Source organism: Anomalospiza imberbis, chromosome 2 (genome assembly GCF_031753505.1).
Source record: "Anomalospiza imberbis isolate Cuckoo-Finch-1a 21T00152 chromosome 2, ASM3175350v1, whole genome shotgun sequence".
Classification (NCBI taxonomy): Eukaryota; Metazoa; Chordata; class Aves; order Passeriformes; family Viduidae; genus Anomalospiza; species Anomalospiza imberbis.
Genome location: NC_089682.1, coordinates 9,321,329 through 9,345,108, shown reverse-complemented (window position 1 = coordinate 9,345,108; position 23,780 = coordinate 9,321,329). Strand labels below are relative to the sequence as shown.

General features: G+C 35.8%; 1 protein-coding gene across 5 annotated transcripts in view; it reads right to left on the bottom strand.

The window, feature by feature from the left end:
• Nucleotides 1-23,780, bottom strand: part of CFAP47 (cilia and flagella associated protein 47) — a 261,132-nt gene that overhangs the window by 162,434 nt on the left and 74,918 nt on the right. For all 5 annotated transcript variants that reach the window (XR_010995832.1, XM_068179785.1, XM_068179786.1 and 2 more), the window contains 10 exons: nucleotides 22,246-22,343; nucleotides 21,269-21,385; nucleotides 17,496-17,630; nucleotides 16,887-16,999; nucleotides 13,967-14,117; nucleotides 13,201-13,289; nucleotides 11,810-11,893; nucleotides 6,216-6,283; nucleotides 5,176-5,321; nucleotides 216-318 (listed from right to left, as the gene is read on the bottom strand). Coding sequence is in view for 4 of the 5 variants with exons in the window: in XM_068179785.1 (XP_068035886.1) it covers nucleotides 216-318; nucleotides 5,176-5,321; nucleotides 6,216-6,283; nucleotides 11,810-11,893; nucleotides 13,201-13,289; nucleotides 13,967-14,117; nucleotides 16,887-16,999; nucleotides 17,496-17,630; nucleotides 21,269-21,385; nucleotides 22,246-22,343 (1,104 nt within the window). In the remaining variant the exon portion in view is untranslated. The remainder of the gene's footprint in view (nucleotides 1-215; nucleotides 319-5,175; nucleotides 5,322-6,215; nucleotides 6,284-11,809; nucleotides 11,894-13,200; nucleotides 13,290-13,966; nucleotides 14,118-16,886; nucleotides 17,000-17,495; nucleotides 17,631-21,268; nucleotides 21,386-22,245; nucleotides 22,344-23,780) is intronic.

The window sequence follows — 23,780 nt, the reverse complement described above, 5'->3', positions numbered from 1 at the left end:
CAACAACCAGCTGATGTTCTGAAGAGAATGGACTGGAAAGCATTAGAGGAAATATTGCATATATTCATTATAAAGTATTTTTTACACTTCACTACAAACAATTTTTTTTTACCACATGTATTTAATAATTTTAAGAAAAATCCATATAAATAAAATAATATTTACAAAAAAATGTATTTGCTGTATTTTACTCTTCTTCCTTTTATTCACTGTACCTTCTGAGGTAGCCTGCAAAACATTTGGACTATCCAAGGCAGGCCATTCTGAAGGCAGAGGTAAATCACCTGTTCCCTCAATCAGGTATACAAACTCTCCAATCTGAAACACAAGGATACACATCCACACACTTCAGAGAGCAACTCATGCAGAACAGGAGCCAAAGTATTACAACTAACAGCAAAGATATCCTAGTAACGTCTCAAATCTGACCTGAGCAATAATTTAGATATCCAAGAGAACTGTTTTTTTAAACACCTAAATATAAGACAATTATTATTTCAAGCTAAGTTGTGATAATAAAGTAACTTTAATTGATAATATTAAATCTGAAAAGTCAAGAAATTTCAAAAAGCAGAATCCTTCCAAACTCATCACATAATTTAACTGAATAAGGGTACACTGACCCATAAATACAGCAAAAATCTGAATTCTAACTACCTACTACAGTTACATATAATTAAACATATACATGAACAAGCTGCATTGCTCTTCACCATGTGGATTTTTTTTTACAAATGTTTACAATAGTTTTGAGCCAGAAACATTTCTCTAGAAAGAAAAAAAAAAAAGGGATTCAAAGCAGGTTAGCGTCATGTACAAATTCTCCTTAAAAAATTAAAGTTAGTAAATCTTAATTATTTCATTAAAAAATGGAAAATCTGCAGAAGATTGAAAGTAAATATAAAGATGACCTAGAACAAAGCAAGACAGTAATTTTTAATAGAGGAGAGAATAAGTTAATTAGCAGAGAAATAACAGTTTGAATTATAGATGGAATAAAAAAAATAAGGTAAAAATGAAAGACAGATAAGTATTTTTGAAGAAAAAAAAAACTCACTGAAAGTACTCCAAATTAAAGACCACAATCAGAACGGCCCAAGCTAAAAAGATATCTGAGTTAGGTACCATACACCCATCTGAACTAGGCAGGAGATTTAACATATATACTGCATATATTGCTTTGATAACTTCTCTGTGTTTACCACAATTTTTTCAGAAAATTTTAGCTTCTACTGATTGCAAGATAAAGAATTAAATGCCTCTACAACAACTGATAATTTGCACATGCTGTCTCTCTTTATTTCCATAAACCATATTCTGTAAAACTCCGCCCTTAAAACATGTATTCTGTCTTTCACTCTTCATTCCAGACATGAAGGAAATAATTTATTTATGTAATTTAGTACATCTGCCAACCAACACAAGGATTTCCTGTTAATACTGCTCAATAGTATAGGAAAACCCTGGTTTTTCCTTTGCCTTCATTTGTAGTTTCATCAGATATTTATGTTAAGGCTGAAAACACTGCAATTATATTTCTGACCCAGCAGAAGGAAAGCTATTCAACTTTGATGGTATTTTCTTCCCTTCCTTGATTCAAGAGCTCACACCAATCTTCCTTGAGAAGGATTAAAGAAACCTCCAGCGAAATTAGATTCTCACACACAAACAGCCACTCCTGGGAACCAATTTAAGCAGGAATTATTCCTGTTTGACACAGTGATTTGGCTCCATAAGGGCCCTTAACAAGCTCACAGCACACACAACTGATTTTATGAAGGTGCTGGCTGCTGGGATGCCATTCTTCTAGCAGCTACTTTTCCTGTCCTTGCTGAAATCAATATGCTTATAGGAAGGAACAAAATTCCCCAACTTCCTCTTTGCTTTCAAGAATTCTGGGGTTTTGATCTCCACAGAAAGCAAATCCTATTTTCTTTCTGCTGAGCTTTTTTCCTGATGCTTTGGAACAGAATGGGTATTTCACTGAATTTTGAGAGTTTCGCTTGTATGCCCATGGTTTTAATGATTTATATTTCCATTTTCCATCAGCTGCAAACAGGACAGCATCAGCATGGTGCAGAGTTTACTGTTAATGAAAATAGTTAATAAAAGAACTGTTGAACTTTCTATCCAATCCCATTGCTATGTGATGTTTCAAAACAATGTAGGGCTATTAGGACTTTGTAGTGGCCTGTGCAAGCCAGTAAGTAAGAGCAACAGATAGCAAAGTGTTCTTTCAATAAACAATTTACTTTTATAGTAGGCACTTAGCTGTAAAAGTCTGCACTGACACTCTTGAATTATGATTTAATAAATTATTATCATTAAAAATTCCACGTTGTTCACATTTAAATTACCTCCTGGAAACAAAGATATATTTTTTAAAAAGCAACACAGTTATGTTTAACAGTGTTTAATATTTTCTATGAAAAGATCTATGCTAAAAGTCTGAAAAATGTCTGTTTTAATTTTTCCTAAAGAACAATGAAATACTGAAACAAATCCTTGAGAAATGTGCTAAATGGCTAGTTCTGTCATTTCAAACCTTAGGAAAGTTAACATAAAGATTATTTCAAAATAAGGAACATCCTTGAGGCCAGAAGGCTTGAATCAGTGTATCCTCTTGCTGTTATTTCAAATATATAACTGCTGCAGTGATGGATAGGATTCCCAATTAGATTCAAGTACAGTGATTTAAATCTCAATACTTTCTTCATTGATTGTAAGGAAGGAGCAGATCTACTCTGATTACTATCTTGGTCTATTTGTAGGGTAGGAAAAAACGGGTAGGAAAGGTAGGTAGGAAAAAAAATCACAGAAATGCTAAATAAATTATTTATTAGATTTTAAATACAGCACAAGTCCATATTTGAATGCTACAAGACTCCTCATTGTGTAAAGTCATTTGATCATCATACAACATGGTGGCTGCACTTCTTTGTCAGTTAGATAATTGTATGACTGAAATATTGCAGCCATATACAAAATATTTAAGAAAACCAAATTCTTCCTGTGCCATTACTATATGACCCTAAAATCATGTTAGCTATCTTGCAGTTTCATCTTTCCCTAGGAGATTTAATATAATTCCTCACAAATTATGCAATTAAGTAGATGGAGCTAATTTTTCTAACCTGAGGTTCTTCATATCAAAAACTTGGCACTTTAAGGAGTCTTTAAATGCATCACACCTACTCAGCTAATCTGGAAGGACCAGGTGATCCAAAAAAAGTTACCATACTGGATTAACAGCAGCTTCTCTGAGGCATTAATGCTTCCTGCTGTGAAAAGGTCAACTAAACCTTTGTTAAGAACAGTGAGTAGTAGCTAGGTGTCTAAATTTATTTCTACATCACCACTGCAGGCAACACTGGGGCTGTCAGAAATGTACTTTTCCATTTACACCTGAGCTATGACCATCCTACAGCTCTGACCACATGTCTTAGATTAACACTCTTTCCTTAACATGTCTAAATTTCCCTTCACTTCTTCATTTAGCTTTCAGGCTCTATTCCTTGTGTATCATGAGCCTACTCTTCTCAGCCAGGGTGTGAACTTCTGCTCCTAACAAAAATACAACAGGTAAATTGCCAATAGCAGAGATCTATAGGGTATAAAATAATAACAGATAAAAGGAGATTCTTCTCAGATTTACTCCCAGACAGCAGTAGGCCAGGTTCTTCCTTGTCTAGAAACTGCATCTAGATATTTCATTGAATTAAACCGATGGACCTAAAATTCTTTTATGAATGTACTGCTGTTGATGTGTATTTCTTCCCTAATAATTTCTCTCTTTGAATGATGCTGAGCACTGGATTGATTTTCCACTGAACCATCCACAAAGATTGTTAACCTTTGACATGGGGACTTTGTGGGTGATTACCTGCTGTCAATAAGGTGTCAGCTCACTATTTCAATGTGTATTCCACAGAAATTCCTCTTCTATCTCAGCTAATTTTCAAGAAAATCAAGAGAATTGAACACTCTTTAAGATGTCCAGTCACATGGTTTGTTTTCTTTTAAAATAGCCAGTATTTTCAAATACTGGACAGAGTCAGAAAGACAGACTTGGGCATCATTGTATCAGTCTTATTTTCCTTTATGAACAAGATTAAAAAATCAAGCTGGCCGTGTGGCATAGCCAAAGTCATGTTTAAGCAATAAAAATCCCAAACACACAAACACCAAACACCAGAAGTTCCATTTTCTATAGAAGGTAAAAAATATGGAAGCTGAGAATGTGCAGGAGAAAAAGTCATTTAGTTTTAGATGCGTTGTTACAAATCATCAAAATCTCTGGTGGCAGAGAGAAAGGCAGATGTATGTAATTGCACAGAGGGGAAACTGAAACACAGAGGCATTGTTAGGAAAGTAAGAAGCAGAATCCAAGCCTTGAGATCAGCCACACATAAAAGAAGATTACAGAAACAACAGGGTTTTGAAAAACATTGACAGTCAGAGACAAAACACAGCAGACAGGTTAAAGATGTGAAAAGATGGACTAGTCCCTAATAAGATTGTGACCACTGAGATAAAGTATTACAGGAACATCAAAAAGCTGGATTGCAAAGTTTGAAGTTCTGAAATTTGATCAAAATCAGATCTTGATGATTTGATTGAATTTCAATTAATTACATAGGGCAGAACCTAGGCTATGTGAGTCAAGAGAGACTGAAAGGTTGTGGAGTCAGTATTCATGTACAGACTTTTCTGAATGGAACTCTGAGTGAGAGAAAAATTTTAAAAGAGACAGCAAGGAAAATTATTATTCTACTTTGACAGCATACCCTAAATATAGTGATGAATACATGGAGAAGTACTGAACAGTAAAGTCTTTATCCATTCCCTGCCTATGCATTATTCTTGCACCCATGTCAAGACAAATTATTTAAATTTCATTTCCTTTCTGAAGCTCAGATGCATAGAAAAGCCACCAAAATATTATTCCCTGCAGTGTTACTTTTTATTACTTAGTGGTGTTAAAGTGGAAAGTTGCCTGCAGCATTTCATATAATTCTAAATTATGTGTAAAAGGACAGTAAACAGTTGCCCTTGATCAGGACCCCCAAGTCCCTTTTCACAGCACTGCTCTCATTTACCCTACTTATGCACAATCAGCAAAAGTCCTGATTCTTACCTGACATGATAAACACAGAACACACACTTTATTCTTACCTTTTCATTAACCAGCATGACAGTGCAGTAACGCCTTTCCTGATGAAAGGGAAGGAAGTGAATATCTAAGGCTGCAGAACCTTTCCCTTTCAAGAACAGTTTTTCCACTGGACTGAAGAACTCATGCAGGAGGCCAGATTGATCAGCTGTTAAAACAAATTTAAGTGGATGTTTAGATACAACAGGACAGGCTGTAAAATAAAGTAGTTGCATGAGTTTTAAAAGAAAAGATACTGTATACAGCCTCCTGTAGCAATCAGTATTTAAGGCACACCTGTAACCAGTAATCAGTATTCACAGTTACAGTTGTGTAGATGTGCTGCAATATTGCATGCTGCATTATTGAAATACATTTTGCTAATTACCTGTGTTCTTATTCTGTACACTGAAACAAAACTGGGGAAAACAGACAGTTCTCACTATTAAAAATTCCTTAAGGAGGTACAGCCTCTAAGAAAAAGTCTACTCACATCAGAAGAAAAAAGTATAATTTACTGCTATTTGAACAAAGAATCTCACTCTCAGTGCAGCAACTATGTACCCAAGAATATATGTGAAAGTGAAAAGAACAGAAACGAGTGAGATCACATAAGAAAATTATGCCAAACTCTGGCCAAATAGATAGAACAGGGAAGGGACATCCACAGCTTTTCTGAGTAACCTGTTCCAGTGCCTCACCACCCTCACAGTAAGAATTTCTTCCTCATTTCTAATCTAAACCTGCCTTCCTTCAGTTTAAAGACATCACCTCTTGTTCTATCCCTACATATCCCTGTAAAAAGTTCCTCTCCAGCTTTCTTGTATCTCCTCCAGGTACTGGAAAGCCACAATAAGATCAACCTGGAACCTTCTCTTCTCCAGGGTGAATTTTGACTGTGATGCACAATTTGAGGCCAACATTTTATGAAAACTATAAATAATAGTTACTGAGCCTATCCATAAATAATATTTATTGAACATACTTAGATGTCAAAATCTTGCTTCTGTAGATAATCTAATTTCTACTGTAGTAAGACATGAGGTATTGCATAGGTACTTACAGCAAGTCTCTTTCTTTGAATCTTCAGGCAGTCCACCATTTTTTGAATTTAATATGCTATTTTCAGAACTAAAAGGAAAAAAAAAGATTAAAACTATATTCTAAAGCTGGACATTTTTATTACAAATGAATAGCTTAGTTCCCCATTTTATGAATAAATACCAGAAAAGCAAATGTTTTCAACACAAAAAAACCCCCACCAAAATGGACCACTACATTTGGGAACCATTTTCCAACCAATAATGTTAAAAATCACCCTATTCATTGAGGTGGCTCCAGGAATGACCTATATTAATTAACATTGCAGTTAATAATTCAAAAGAAACCTAACATAATCAAGGCTTTGTATAAGAAAGGAGAAAGGGATGAATCTTAACCTAATCACCTGAACTCTGCTCCTTACAATATTGCCTTTCAAGTGCATTTGAAAAGAACAGATATACTAGAAAAAAACAGCTTCAAACAAAATCTCCTTTGAACTTCCATCCTCCCAAAGCAAACTGTGCTCCTCACCATCACATTTTCTTAATGTGACTTTATGTAGTTTTCTATTCTTCTTCACAAGTAATTCCCACCATTGCTGACAGGTGTTAAGATTGTGCAGTTACACTTATGGAAGGAGATTTTTGCTTAATTTACAACATGCACAGAGCTCAAATATACTGAAAATACTGTAGTGCATCAAAAACTACTGGAAGTTTCAGCTCAAAACTTTGATTTTAAATTATCCACACATAAAAGTTATTCCCCCCGGCAGTAAAATTTGGTGAACCAGCATACAGCAAACAATTACTACATACAATGTTTGATGTTGGGTCTCTCTTAAAATAAATAGTTAATCTTGCTGGCCTAAGAAAAAATCACAACCTTAAACAAATGGATGTGCAAAACTCTTAGACTATGTTACCCTGGAGATTTGTTTTAGCACTTGTACTTAAAGATCATTTTTCAGAAAGGAAAATGATCTGTAAGTATATGCATACAACATACTATTTATACTATACTTTACAAATAAGTCTCTCACATTGAAAAAAATACTAATTTCATATAAAACATCATTTCTCTCAATGCTTTATCTTTGAATGAGAATGCCAAGTCCTGCTTGCAAAAACAGAGACTACAGCAGAAGAGTCACTGTAAAAATAACAAATGGCTGAAGAGCTGTATGAAAAAATAATAAGAATAGTACGACAAAATACATTACATTTTTTCACTGGTGAGAATTATACATTGAATAAGTCCTATTTTCAGATCTGAACAACTGAGAAACTCATTAGACTGATTTAACATGGTATTGAACTGCTCTCAGTAGTAATTATTTTCTTACTTCAGTGAACAAAGCACTTGCAGGTAAGTGATGGGAAAAGAAAACAAACCTGTGTTGTGGAAGACATGAACATTGTGTCTCATTCTTCCATAACAAAAAGAGATAGCATCTTGCTCAATAATAAAACTGAAAGGAATAAAGTTCAGAAGGTATAAGAAGCTTGGTTATGTTTAAAGTCTGGTTCAATACATCCTCTTTCAATACACAGAGAAATAAGGAAAAGGATTTGGGAGAAGAGCTTAAAGCTGCCATAAAATAAGTCTACACAAACTGTTCATTGCACCTGGGTCAGGCAAATCCCTGAGATCAACAGAGAATGTGCAATGAATGGCTCAAAAGCAGCCTTGTGGAGGAGGATTTGGGCATATTGGTAAATGAAAGATTGATGAAAGATGAGCTGGCAATGTCCACTCTCAGCCCAGAGAGCCAAACGTGTCCTGGGCTGCATCCAGAGCCCCGTGGGCAGCAGGGCAGGGAGGGGACTCTGCCCCTCTGCTCTGCTCTGGTGACACCCCACCTGCAGAGCTGCCTCCAGCTCTGGGGTCCCCAGCACTGAAAGACAGAAGCTGCTAGAGGAGGGCCACAGAATGGGTCAGAGTGCTGGAGCAATTATCCTACAAAGATATCCTGGAGGAGATAAGGCTCCAGAAAGACCTCACTGTGGTCTTTCAATATTTAAGACCAGGGCAGAGGGACCTGAGGACTGGGGGGAAATAAGAGCAGCTCTTAAGAAAGAAAGAGAGACCAAGCAACTTCAACTGCCCCTCATTTGGTCTGGGGGTTTTTGCTGACAGAGTAAGACAATTTTACTGTTCATTAAAGGAACAAAAAGTTCAAGATTATGTTACAGGTGAGGATGGGTTACGGAGGGCACCTTTCAGTTGCCTGGTAGAGGTATGAATACTTCCAATTCATTCTTGCTGTAGTTATTCTAAACAGTTCAGATAAAAATCACAGCCTGGATAGGAAGAGAGACCTTAAAGATCATCTAATTCCAACCTACTTCCATACTTTTGCACCAGTAAGAGTCCAGTATCTGCTACCTGAGTTGTCAGATACTGGTTCCAACATAACACCACAAAGCCACTGGGCTTGCCATGTTATCAGGTGTTCCAAAAACCCAGATCAAAAGGAAAATCATCTCTGCAGTCAACACAGAGAGTGTTCATACATCATCTTGGCATATGAGCTATCTTTTTGTCATGGTGTGCCTTTACGCTTCATGCCAGGCTCCAAACATGCCAATAATTCTGTTTTCCATCCAACAAATGCTCAGGAAAAAAAATTACTTCCCTATATGTATTTGGAGAAGAATTTACTAGCTTATAGCTACAGATTCTATATATTACCAAGGGGGTAAAAAAAAAGTGCCAGACACCATAAGGAAATCTTAAATTCACAGAGCAGCATCTTAATCAATGAACTTTAGGATGTTTAGCAAGCAAAGATCTTAGAGAGAAGGGATACAACAAACTGCTTAGAAATGCACTGAAAATACTGAAACATTGGAACACAAAATTCACATCTAAGATACTCACCAGTTTCCACACTCTGTGGAATAGTTTATGATCTCAGAACAAAGGGTAGGATAGAAACTAAAATAGGAGCTGCCCAAAATAGGTACTAAGGTTTAGAGTAGCTGGATTTCTTTAATATCAAATATTACTCAGAATTGCAATGACTCCTGATAACATATTTGTAAACTGTATTTTCTGAAACAACAAGCATTAATGCTGTATCTCAAATTACAAAGAGACACCATTTTTATATCCTATTTTTTTCTTTATTCTTCCAGTAAGTAAATACAGGTATTCTGCATAACATAATTCTTTCCTTGGCACATGAAACAGCTTAGAACAAAAAGTGTAAGTATAAAATTCAGAAAATTGAAATTGTTTGGAATTCCTGATACTATCTCCAGTTAAAAAAAAAAAAAGAGGAATTAATTTAACAGTAAGAAATTATACACAATGAAGAGCTTGATTTTTCCTTTTTTTGGTTTAGAATAAATTTTTTAATGTAAAAGTATTTCTCAAAATTCACAACTTGTTTTGCAAATCAATCTGTGCTTTTGCACAGATCCAGATCCAGCCTTGTGGGCACTACTGCATATGATAAACTGCTTAGACATGGTCTTAGACTAGGACTATTAGTGAAACATTGGTCTATATTTACCACTTTCTAGTTTTACAGTAGAAAATTTATGAAGGAAAAGTTAGCTGTTAAATGTAACCTTGAACTTTTACAGTCACTTGATACTTTTTTTTCAAATGGCCATAATTTAAAAATACCAACATGCTTGAAAGCTATGGGTAGTTTTACATTACACAGAATTTCTGGGCCATGTGGTGTCCTTTTCTCCACCTCATTTTCCTTCTCCCACAGGGAGTAGCCCATGCTGGTACAGAGATGTAGACCAAAGATAATAACTGAAGTGTCAAGGGCTTGGAAAAGAACAGAGAAGTGGATAACTTGAAAAGTCTTGTCCCAGTATACTTAAAAGAAAAACTATGTCAAGTGGATTAAAAAATAAATAAAGCACTGTGCTTCTCACTAAACACCATCCAGTTCTGCATGAATAAAGAAGTCTTGCCTGCAACCACTGAAGGACATGGGCTACTGTGAGAGTTTTGGGCTTAGACAAAAAAGCCCAGTGCTGTGTCCCAGCAAGGGCACAGGGGTTCCTCAGGCTCCAGCTCCAGACCGGGATCGTTTCAGTCACACTGTGATGGATCCACATCACAGTGACAGAAGGGTTGGTCTCCTCTCCAGCCTGAATGGCACAATTTTGGGTGTCTGTGACACTGCCAGAGGGGAAAGCTGTGAGGTAGAAGGGTCAGCTGCCAGGCAAAGCTTCCTTACAAGGAGGTTTAAAGGGGATCTGACATATCTGGAGGCACAGAATGAGGATGCAGAAGGAGCTTTGAGCCCAGCTGGTCGTGCTGGGATGATGAAATTGTCATGTGCATGCCTTGGTCCTGACATCAATCTCATAGACACTATCACCCAAAGGTCAAGCACTGACTTCACAGCTGTTTTATGCTGACAGAGCACTTAGAGAATTGGCCTTAATTTGTATACAGCTTTTTCTGGATTTACCCAAAGAATAAAAATGATTGAGGGCAAAATCGTCTTACTGATCAGTCATGAAATGTACACACACTACCTTTTTAACACAAATTTCTGAAGTTTATTCCATTCAAGGCATTTAAGTGGCTTCAGTTATCATAGATGACAGAAACATCTAAGCATAGAGCAAATCAGTACTGGAAATTTCTAAAGACCTAAGGTGCCCTGAAATCAGTTTCTGTAAAAATGAGATCTGTATGTGTGACAAAAATTACACTATTTAGACTGATTGTCTGGGGATAAATTAAGCTGAAATATGCAAGATGATTAAAAAATCCTTCTATATCAGCAATTATTACACACAGTTTTAATTTAGCAGAAAGTGTAGCATAAATTACACTGTAGAAAACTATTTCCACTTAAAATACGTGTATATTTTTTTCTTAATAATAAAATGTTCATTATTTTTCTGTTTTTAATTTTTTTCTTTTTTTTTAGTTTTTTAAAAAGGAATTTGAAAAACAGTCTGCATTTCATGACATGACTGGAACATCCCTATAATTACAATTCAACCTACAGTATTGACAAGGTAGTAGCTTATGATATTTCTCAATAACCCTTGAATAAGTGTTTCAGGACTTTGGATGTTTACATAAGCTTTAAAACTTACATCTCCCAAATATGGAAAATACTTTAAATTATTAAATAAAGGATTATTGAATTATTGAAGAATTTTTTTTAATCTGTTTATCATTTTTTTGCAGTACTGTCCTGGTTTCAGCTGGGTAGAATTCATTATTTTTTCTTAGCAGCTGGCACAGTGCTCTTTTTTGAATAGGATGAGAATAATGTTGATGATACTGATACTTTAGTTGCTGCTGAGCAGTGCTGACTCTAAGTCAAGGAATTTCCAGCTTCCCATGCTCTGCCAGGGAGCAGAGTCACAAGAACCTGTGAGGGAGCATGGCCAGGGTGGCTGAGCTGGAGTGGCCAAAGGGACATCACAGAACATCAAGCTCAGCACGACACCCCAGAGCTGACCAGGGTGCCCCCCACTGCCCAGGGACTGGTTGGGCATCTTCTGTGTATTTCCATGTCCTAAACTGTAATTCTTTACAACAGGCAGCACACAGCATGCACAAACAGGTAATATTAATTGAAATGTGTGCCACAGTTAGCAACTGTCATCTGCAACTTACCTAAACTTTTCCTCTTGCTTTACTTGCCTGGCTTGATACACTTTCTCTGGGTGGAGCAAATGTGTGGATTCCAGCAAGATTACCCTGGAGTACGACAAGCACATATAGTGACTGCATTTTTAACTTGCAGAATGACAGGGAAACTCAATTTATTCTAACTTTTAAATGCAGGCTCAATAAAGAAGCTTATTATTTTCAATTAAAGATACTTTAAAAGTATTTGTTGTGGTTTAACCCCAGTTTTTCTGTAAAATATTATCTCCCTTGGTATCAAACTAGCATTTTTTAGTGTTTTTTGCAAGTACATAATATACCCCCTGATGAAACACAAGATTGTTCAAAACACTTGAAGCCTGATAGAAAGAATTTTAACTTTACATTACTGGTTCAAATATTACCCAAATTGATAACGACTTAATGTAACTGTCAAGTAGCTTTTGAATTGTATAAAACTAAATTACATAAAATGAAATTACTTCATCACTTCACTGATAATTTCCAAGGGAATTATCCAAATCATAAGACTAATTCAGCCTCACTGACCACTTCAAGAACTTAGAAATAAAAGAGAGAAGCTAATTAAAGTCATATGATTCCTACACATAAGGCTTGGAGCAGTGGAAACAGTCCTGTTACAGGATTGTTATTGTTGTTGCTGTTATTATTACTATTTGTATAAACCAATCCTATTCTGTGGAGGAAAGAGAATTTAATTTGCAGCTTTTGCTACATGTATATTCATGTTGCATAAAAAAACAAGTTAAAAATGTTGTGAAAGATGGTTCTTCCAAATAAATGAATAAGATGGACCAATGCTTAGTTCTAAAGACTAAAGACAAAATATGGAGTCTGAGCACATAAACAGATTTTAAAGGGGTACAACAATCTATTTCCTTTGTACTAAGGAAAGCAACATTTATAACTCTGCAGTTATTGCAGCTATGATGAATACAAATTAAAAATTAGACTGATAATGATGCAAGCCCCAAGGCAAAAGCATTTTTTTTTCCTTTTGCATGCTTAATAACTTAAACAGCAGAATAAAGCAGATTGGGGAAAAATAACCAACTATTAATTAACATGGCTTGTATCTCTTTGTAATTCTGCTGGACCTCAGCCAAACACAGAAATACAAACAAGGTTCATGAACTCTGTTTGATTAAAGCTCCAGCTTTACTGCTTACACTGAGATGGATTTCAATTAAGGCTTATTTATCTTCTTTATTCATTATGATAGCTTCCACTTCACAGTCCTTGTAATAATTTTAAGAATGTAAATCCCCATCATTTAACCTCCAGGTTTCACATTTTTAAGAAGAAGAAGAAAATTATGGAAAAGAGTGGATAAAACAGCATGACCATTAAAGAATTTTCTTTATATCGCTATCTACCTGAATATGCCATCAATTCCGAAGGGATTGGTAACATTTAGATTAAATTTCTTCAGCTCATAACATGGGGATCTGCACTTTATCATACCCTAAAAGAGAATAAAAAACACAAGGCCAAGAATCAAGTTATCATTTTTTTTTCCTTTCTTAACTTTACATGTCCTCTATTTTTTATCTTGTCCCAACCTTCTCTTGCCCTAGCACAGTCGGGGGGGGCTAAAAAAATGAGAGGATCACATAAACACCATCTAAGTTCAGAAGTCTATCCAGATGTGCTCCATGAATGTGGATTACAAAAACAGGACTACCTGCCCTGACTGTGATATACCTGACAACTACAGAATCTCTGGTTAAAAAGCACAAATAAATGCAGAAACATCTAACAAAAGCTTGTGGTCCCTCTACCTGTGACATCAGAGATCACTAGGCTGAAGCACATCAACACCCCTGTAACAGAATCTCCAATAACATTCATATGCTGAAAGGGCTCCAGGTTTATTTTCAGAGCAATCAGTGCCAATTGTTACAATTTATTCAGGATCCAAATGTGATTTACGGCCTTAGGAATCTTACATATTCCTCTAGGGTTTTTGCTGCATCTATACAGTCTAATATTGGAAATCTGAAAATTCATAGGTCAAAGGTGAATGCTGATGATAAGTCACATTTTCATTTGTATCTCAGTCCCCTTTTGTTTGACATAATGTACAGAATGGTTATTGTTATATTTCTCGTGACAATATTAATCATACACACATAAACTTACAAGAGGCTCAATACTCAAAACTTCAGATTTCAGAGAGAATGTCAGTGTGGCACCATCTATTCCATCAACTTTATTTGAGATCAGTAGCAATACTGCTTCAGCAGGGTGCAGGAAACGAATTGTGAATTCCACATTTACAAAGCCTTGTCTCCTAGGAAAAAAAAAGCACAAAACCAGGGCTCAGAAATTACTCAGACATGTAATTTCAGGAGCACATTTCAGAGCCTTTTTAAGGGAAGGGTTCTAGAAAAGAAGGCAATTAGTTTCCTCTGAAATACTTTGCTGTAGTATAATCTTTGGCCTAAGAGTATCTTAAAACTTTCTAATAAAAGAACTACCTAGCTAAAGAACAATCCTTATTGCTTTTTACATCAGCACATAGCTTAATTTTTCTTCACACACACACACAAGCACAAGAAGTTCTCTTTCATTAGAGTATCACCCTAAGTTAACAACTGATTCAATTTATGCTCTTTCTCTGAGTAGGTTTTTCTGAGTTAAGCAGTCAGACAGCTTGTTATGCATTTTGTGGGGCAGATCTAGATAATCTTAATGAAGAGTGAGAAAGAAATTACTTAAAAAACCCTTCAGAATAATTAGTAAAGCTGAGTAATTAAGAGGGAGAAAAAACAAAGTTCTCTTGTACAAGCAACAGCTTCTCTCTAATGGGAAAACTGGAGAAGACCACAGAGAACGAGTTTAGACTAGGTACACATTTAGACTTTATCTGCATCAGCCCTTCAATGAAGCAAGAATAAGAAAACTTCAGTGCTTGAAGCTCTCACTTTGAAGCTTTCCAAATGTCTCTCTGATTTTGAGATTAGTCTTAAGCAGGCAGTAAGTCTCCAATTGTCAGTTCTGAATAATGATGATGAAATCCTGGAAATTCTGTAAACCTGGCTCTTATAGCTTTCAAGTTCCTACTGCAGAGCCCCCAGACAATTCCATTTATGACACTGAAGAGTGGCCAAGTCCCCCAGAGTCTGAGGGTCCTAGGTCACCACACCATTCAAAATGTTCTGAAAAAACATGCTGTGATGCAGGCACCCAGAGGAATAAACTGCCTGAGACATACACTCCCAAAGCCACTTTAAGGATCAAGATTTAGGAAGTCTGCTCTGGTCACAAACAAGAAGGACAGGCAGTGTACAGCACTTTCTGCCTGATCTTTGCCCTCTGACTCATGCAACAGCTGAGAATTTGGATTTGAATTGTTGCCTCCTGCGGCAAAACCACAAAGTTGCTTAGTTTTCCTCTCTCTTAATCCTTGTTGTCGTCAATGTAAAGTGAGGGCAAATTCATCTCATGGAATTGTTCTATAACCTTGGGGGTTTATGCTATTCCTGTTGTGAACTGCAAGTCTACAAGGCACAGTGCAGTGCCCTGGAGAGTGGGAATCTCAGATGAAGAATCGATGATGCCATATGCAACATAAGACACTCAGCTACACTGAGAATGTTATTCACATTACTATAATTTCCAAACCCACCTACAACATCATGATCTAACATAAAGAACTTGCAAGACTCCCCTATGTCTCATCAATTCTTGGAGTTTTTTAAAAACTTGCAGCAGAATATTAAGGAAGCTATTAATTTCAAAGAACCTATTTTTCATTTAATGATCATGACATTATGATAAACTCTGCAGGGGTTACTGTGCATGACTGGCATTTCCACAGGTTTCTTTTTCTATGCAATTTTTCATATATTTGCTTGTATATATAATGCCAAGCAGCTCAACAACAAGGTTTTGCACGTTTTCTTCTGTCTTGATTTTGCCTTGTGTTTTGTTCTGGGTGTTTAATTTTAAAGGTGAAGTGAAAAACAGCCATGGTATTGACCTTTCATAGAAACACATGGTATTTTCAAGGATTACATTTATATGATAACTTGTATTTGAAGTAATTGCAAAGAAAATGGAATCAAATCAGACTCACAGCTTGCTGAAAACAGCATTATTTGTGGCTCCCTTTGCATATAATTATAATAGGCATGTAATTTAATACTGACATACTGATGGTCCTCAAAGAGCACTGTATTTTTGTTAAGTCTTCTTGAATTTGACCATTTATATTTGAATTTTTTTCTCTTTCACAGTTTATTTTCATACAAGTGTTGACCTTTTGTTTTCCTTTTTACAATCTCTAATCCATTTTATCTGTAAATGGATATCTTGCAGATAAACTTAACTGCTAACTGACAGCCAGAGTTACCACTACATCCCTCTTGTCTTCACTAGTTAAACAGGGATTAATGAAATTCCTGTATTTATTCATAAAGCTGCATAGCACAGAAAGACCAAAACCTACTTAGTGAACAAAAACAATGAGATTGTGATATACCATGAGTATTTCTACTACCAGAAATTATAACTAATGCTTTCCAAAAATTAAATCTCAAATCCCCATAAGTCTCGCAGACATGTAAGATGAACAAGTAACTACATCACATCCATCTTGGTGGGGAGGAAGTATGGGGCAAAAAGATGCAGTGTGATACTACTCAAACCTGTGCCGTGTTCTCTTTAATTCCCATTCATGCTTAAATTAAGAATAAGAGCCAAAATCTGAGACTTCAGAAGAAAAGAAATCTACCTGCTCATGCTTTTACAATGCATTGATGTACAAAATGTGAATCAAGTTTCGATACATAGGAAAAAAAAATACATTGGAGACAGATGACTCCTGTAATGAAGGCTTATATATTGCTCTTAAAGCTCTGTTGAGCACAACTGCAAGAGTCTCACTGAAATATTAGTCCAGATTTGTTCCAGGTTAAGGACACAAACCTGACCCTTATACCAACTGATTTTGCCCTGCTTGTAGTTGAACACATTTCTAGTGTTCTGCCACTCTTAAATTAGTAAGTTTCTATTTCTGTAATGGTACAAATAAAAACACAAACATTTCATCACTTACATTGCAGGAATGGTAACAGTGTTTCCTTTAGGTAAAGAGAAATCTTCAGCATCTCTTCCCACAAGAATAGCGTTGTACGCCAAATTGTACTTGCTCGGGTTCTTCAGGTGCACCTACCACAATAAAAACCAACAAGATCAGCCTTTTTTTACTCATTTTTAGACTATAAAAGGTGTGATCTGCTGGCAAGTTCCAAAATACAAACTGAGGATATCACAAAATAAGAAAGTACTTCAAATAACTGGGTAGATAACTTTCCTTCCAAAGGGGTGCAGATTTCCCATGGACTCTCCAAACTTCATTTTTGAGAGTACAGTGTACACTGCATTCCTATGCCTGTGAATCTCTCATTCCTCTCTTTCATCTCAGATTTGTCAAATTTGTAGATTTTTTCATGTGCTTTCAAGCATAGGGAAAAAACAGAAGTGAAATCCCAATACTGAAGAGAACAAAAACAGAAAATGCACACTTTCATCTCCTATATTTAATAGCCAAATGACAAGAAACCTATTAATTCTTTGTTGTAGCTTATACATAATATAAACACATATACACAAACAGTGTTCTAACCTTACATTACTATGAATCTCAATTCACTGGTATCAATACCTGCTTCACAATAGTTGCATGGAGAGCACCTGCAAATTCTATAGTGTTCTTGGGTAAGTAGTGAGGCAGAGTGTCATACAGGTGGACACACAAAATAAGCATCATGACAGGATTCGGATCACAGATATCAGTGGCCTAATATTGAAAAAAAAAAAAACGAACAGACATTCAGTAAAAATTGGAAAAATTTTGCTTGTATATTCTAAAGATACAAAGAAGAAAAAAAATCTTATTATACAGATATTTTGTTCTAACCTGGAATGACTGCATTATTCTCATGGCTAATATGAATATGAATCTTGTCACTGCATGAAATAAAACCCTAATTAATGAAAACCACTGACATGCTCTGGTGATAAACCCAGGGTAAAAATTAAGCTCAACTTTTTTTCCCAAAGGTTCAGCAGAAACAAATGTTAATTTTATTAAATTCAGCATAATAGAAAAAGTGTGGAAACTTTACTGTCTGCAAAAACATATGTCTTTACTACCTTAAAAAAAATAAAATATTTTAGTTTATGTAAAATACCATCCCAAATACTCCTACGTACAGTAGGAGTTTACAATGATAATTTCACCTTCCAAATAACAACAATACAGTTGTTTCTATTGCAGATACTTTTATACTTTTGTAAATTGATTTATAAAAGGTAGAAATTATTCCTGCAGATTAAATATTTGATTTACAGAAATGAGTTTTAGTGGCAAACCTTAGTTTAGTGGCAAACCTCAGCAATTCAGGTAAGTCACTGAGGAGAGTGGTAAAATTATTTGCCAAAGAGTATGAAAAAGGGAGCAAAAAACCATTTACTCTTCTGGACTGTCTTTAGTGTAAGAGAGATATATAGACATATTTATCATGTTAACCATCTGAGTAAATTTTAATTTTCAAGTTAAAGTTTGAAGTTTTTAAGGTAAGTTTTCTCTTGCCCTGTGCCCAGCCAAGCAGCTCATCCTACTCGCAGCAGTTCTCCCACAGCTCCTCCTCTAACCTTCCAAGAGAGTGACTACATAGCTGGGCACTGATCTGAAATTCCCCTGCAACTCTCCATGGCTTCCTAGACAACGGTTTTCTTTGTACTTCTTAAGATCAATTTCATATACTCTTCATGCAATGATGTAATCATACACGTCTCATCTTGTATTTCTATTTAATTCCATCACCACTGGTTCAACTTCAGGATGCATTCACTATGCAAAGTAAGAAAGCTTCTTCTGTGCAAAAAGCTTTAAATCTGAAGTCTGAAAAGCATTTTGGTTTTTCCATTTATTTATCTCAGCAATGGCTATTGAATGTTAACCAGCATTCCAATGTGGTTGTGGTTTTACACCCCTATTTTTCACTCTTCCTGTATTTTCATTTAAGATAGAAAAGATGTCAGAGTAGATTATCTGTTGAAGACTTTCTTCTGCCACTTACTTCTTTCTACCCATTTCCACTTAGATCAGAATTTATTCCCTGAGAAAATACAATTCTATCCTGTGATGAACTCATAAAACTCCATTTGTGCCATTTATCTACTACTTTAATAACTAAATCAAAAAAAAACATTTCTTAACAAGATTCATCAGAAAAATTCACAGTAAATATTATTTGCTTTAAAAATATGTATTGGCAAACAATAGCAATAATTATAAATTAATAATAATAATTAATAAAGTCTGAAAAAATTGTCTTTATTGGCTACTTCCAATCACTGCACTTTCTATCCTAATCCCTTTGTCACACTCATTTCCTGCATGTTGCTGCTATCTACTATCCTATCTTGCAATCTTTTATTTTAGCCCTTCAGCTGAATCTTCTTCAAATCAAAGCACTTTAAAACATAAAAATACCAAACACAAATTAAAAACACGTAGAAAGCCACCACTAATACTCTAGGCTTCAATTGTAAGTCATGATCAGAAAGTGGAAACCATTTTCTGCCTAAAGTACTCCATCTTAAATCTACACCTTAATCCTTAAAAGGATTTCCAAGCCTTGAACTCCATTAAAAGTGTCATTTAAACCTGAAGCTGAAGACTAGCAGACAGTTGAACTTCTTTATTATTACAGATTCTTTGATTTTTAGATTGAATATGCCAGCTGTAACAGACTAACACATCTCAGCTTGTGCTGTTAATTAATGCAAATGTCCTGAGAGTTTAAAAGCAGCGACTGCCTGAGTCAAGAACTTTGTCAATACTAATGGAACATTTTAGCCTACTAAATTTCAGATAAGATTATCAGAAAATTCCCAAATTAAGAGATTTCAGCAAAAGGATTCATGTATTTTGCCATTTTTATCACTGCAGAACAATATAGTTCAGATGTTTCTACAATAGCCTTAGAAAAATATATATGAATTTCAATGAATTTATGTAAATTTGAACTAAAATACAGACCTGGAAGATCCAAAATCTGTTCTTTTTTCTGGTACTGTGTACCTTTGTTTAAATTGTTAGTCTGTACAGAAGTGGATTATCCTATTTATTGTAGACAATTTAGTCATAAAACAAGTACATTAGTGAGAATACCCTATAATTCTGCTTCCACATCCAAAGTGTTCAACACCCTTTTAATATGGGCATTAAGCCTCTGCCTTCATGTGTTGAGCTACCTTTTTTTCTTAATAAAAGCTGAGGCAGAATATACCTTTGTTTTGAGGGTTATACCCAGATTACTTTTTTGCTTCCTGTCACTCACAAGTATGGGAAGCAGTAGATTTTCTTTGCCATAGCAAAGTAATTTCTAACAGAGTGATCTGTATCAGAAAACAACAGCAAGACAGCAGCTGATACAAATGGAAATAGCAGGGTTAATTTTTCCCTGTAATCATAACACAACCAAATGGAAAAGGGAAAAAAATGTAATTGAGCATCTTTTTATACTACTTTGTTCACACAAAAATTCTACCTCTTCCTAATGCCATTAATTCCTGCAGAAAGTTTCCTCCTACACTTTCAAATACCATGTCTAGTCTACTGCATCTTCTTCCAGCCAGCCCAATATGCTCCCAGAGATAAAAATAACTCACAAATGGACAGTGAAAGAAATGCAGACTAGGAGCAGGAGAAAACTGGGCTTGGGGACAACAAAAAGAACAAAGGAACGATATCTAACCTATGTAAGGTCACCACATATCGAAAATTTGGAGCCATAGGTCAGTAAAACCATGGAGATATAAAGCACATTTACTAAACATATGAAATAGATCCCAAGCAGATCCTTGATGGAAGAAATTATCAACAATTATCAACATTGTATGGCTCCCCAAAAAAAGGACACCAGGAGCTGATAGTTTTGAGTCCTACTCTCACCAGCATCCAAAGCTGCTGATTTCTGCATGCACCAAACCTGGGACAGAACTCTCATGGGCCTTCATGGTTGATGCATGTAGCTGGCACTAGACATTTGTATAATTTTTTTCACCATATATTTTTATGGTTAAGTGCATGATGTTTGTTCTTAAACATATTTTTCTAAATTGCCTTCCAATAGTAATAATGAATTCCAATTGAGTTTTCACTGTGTGATTTAGGATGCTAAAATCTGATCTGAATTAATTTATGTTCAGCTAGTTGTGCATTCATGATTCTACAAAGCAAGAAATTATGGAAATTACATCTAATTAAGTCTATTAATATGAAGCAGTATTTTGGTTTCCATCATATAGTGACACATCCTGAAACAAAATTACAGTCTCACCTTAACTGGATGTCCAACACTACTATACAAAAATCAAAATAAAAATATTAATATATACAAGGGCTGCTAGTACAAAATCACCTACCTTTATGTCCATATCCAGACTGATAGCATGCAGAGCCTTCACAAGTATCAAGGAGTTGTGCATAAACTGTTCCTGAGTTCTTGGATTAGTATACATCTTTATGAAGTGAGTGGGAATCTAGACAAGACAGAGAAATCAAACTCAACCTTCCACTAGGCAAAATTACTGATTTTGTATTTTTGCTCATTCAGCAATTAATAAGATCTAAATTTTGAACTGAAATTCCCTGTTAAGAATAAACCAAATAATAATTAAAAATAAAGAAAATAATATAAAAAACACCAATACTGAAACAATCCCTCATGATTTGCTAAATACTGGGGTGGTTTTTCTTTCCTTTTTAAAGATCCCATAGGCCAAGAGATGCTGTTGGGGAAACTTCCCTGTCCAAGCACCCAGGAGCCACTGGCAGCCACCTGAGCTGGGACCAAAGGGCCCTTGCAGTGGGTGGCTGCAGCGAGTGATGGATGCCCTCCCTGCTTGACTCCCCACACACCCCACTCTGACACTCTCAGACAGGGTTTCCTTACTGTCCTGACCCCAGGTTTCCCACAGCAGAGTCTCGGCAATCTGGATACTTAAAATAATTTAATCTGAGTGCAAAAACAGAAGAACATCTCGAGCTGGTCCTCTGAGGAGGGACCTCGTGCCAAGGAAACCCTGGGCTTTTCCACACCTCAGCCTGAGTGTGACCAAGTCTGGGGTCTTCCTGCTGGACCCTTGCTCCTGCCATGTCCCTCTGGTCACCCGGCTGTGCCCCAGGTCCCCAGACCTTCCTTAGGCATAGGGTCAGTGCCAGGTCTCTCTCCTTGGGCTTCCAGCACCCAGAGCTCCAGCTGCAGCTCCCACCACAGCCACACCCCAGTGCCTGCCCTCAATGCACTCCTCAGCACGGCAAAGCAAAATAAGGCATGAACACACACACTGGCATTAATAAACTGCATAAAACTTGCACAATATTAAAAAAACCTTCTTACCAAATATGGACAATAAGTTGCCACCTGTGCTGCCAACACCAGACCATCCAGAAGATCTTGGTCAAAATTCACTATCCATCTCATGGGTGGTATTCCACCTGATTAAAAGACAAAGCAAGATTCATGAGCCTTCTTTCTCCCCAGGATGCCTATTTTGTTCTGGATAGATATGGTAACTATTTGAAATCACTGAATAGAGGAAACAAAATAGGAAGGAAGCATCCGTTCACATTCAGAATTTCACTGGCATATTTCTATTTCAGACCTGTTGCTGAAAAGTTGAAAAATCTCACCTAGAATATTGTAACTGCTATTCACTGTGCAGCAGCATGTAAGAGTATTCATCACAGCAGATTGGAAAACAAATAATCTAAACTTAACTCACAGATTAGGAGTCTAAATATGTAAACTTTTTATTACTATAGGCCTAACAATAATAGAGCTACTGAAACTCAGAAAACATGCAGAAATCCTTTCAAGTTGAAATGCTTAAAGACACAAAAAGGAAAGGTTATTGATTTTCTTTAAGGTCATATTGAATTATTTGGCATAAATGCAATATAAATGAGAGCTAACAGCTCAATTGTTACAACACAAATCACCACTTCTACAACTGTTGTAAACCCCAGTGCCTAAGAAGGTTAGATAATTTTTGTATATTTCTAATGCTTTTATTACAATAAAACTGATTAAGACATTAAATGTTTATTTATAATTTCATATTTGAAGTATCCATATCTTTAAATATTTAACACAGCATTTACACAACTTTACTGTCTCAGGTCCAAGCTCCCAAATTTAGGAGACATTTTGGATTTCAGCCAATGGCAAGGTTTTCAGATAGACTGGGATCAAGCTTTCTCACATGGGACAAATTATATAGGTTTCATTTCACTACTACACTTAAATTAGTTTAACACAAAATAAATCCCTGTACCAGATCCTAAGCAAAATCTGTCATTATGCAGAAAAAGAGCAGACATTTATAGACTACAGCTGACGTATTATCAAACAACTTAAAATGTCTGTCACTTCACATCAACTTGCAGATGCTTCAGCATACTCATACAGCCTTAGTAAGAAAAAACAGGAGCAGATGCTGCACAAACTCAAAAACAAAGGTCTGTAAATCCATCTGAGCTTAACTCTGTGACATCAGGAATGATTTTAGCTTGCCGCTGCTTCAGTGTGGTGATGTTTAGGCATGGCCCAAAATCCTTTACTTTTTCCTGCTCATGCTTTGAATCAATTTTGGTAACACTCTTCTAAATAGTCATTAAATATATATTCATTAAATATGTTTTTAAAAACAACAGTGTTTAAAAGAGTATTTGCATGAATATTTCATTAAGTTTTGAAAACAAAATTAAAACTTGCATTAATCTCACTGTGTCAAAACTACTTTTTCCTTATTGCTTAACTGAAAGAACTTTTTGAAGCAGAAAACTCAACTTTCAAGTCTTGAAAACTCCATATTGGAAGGTACCAAAGACAGAGGATATATAACTGACTGGATATATAACATCTTCCTGTTA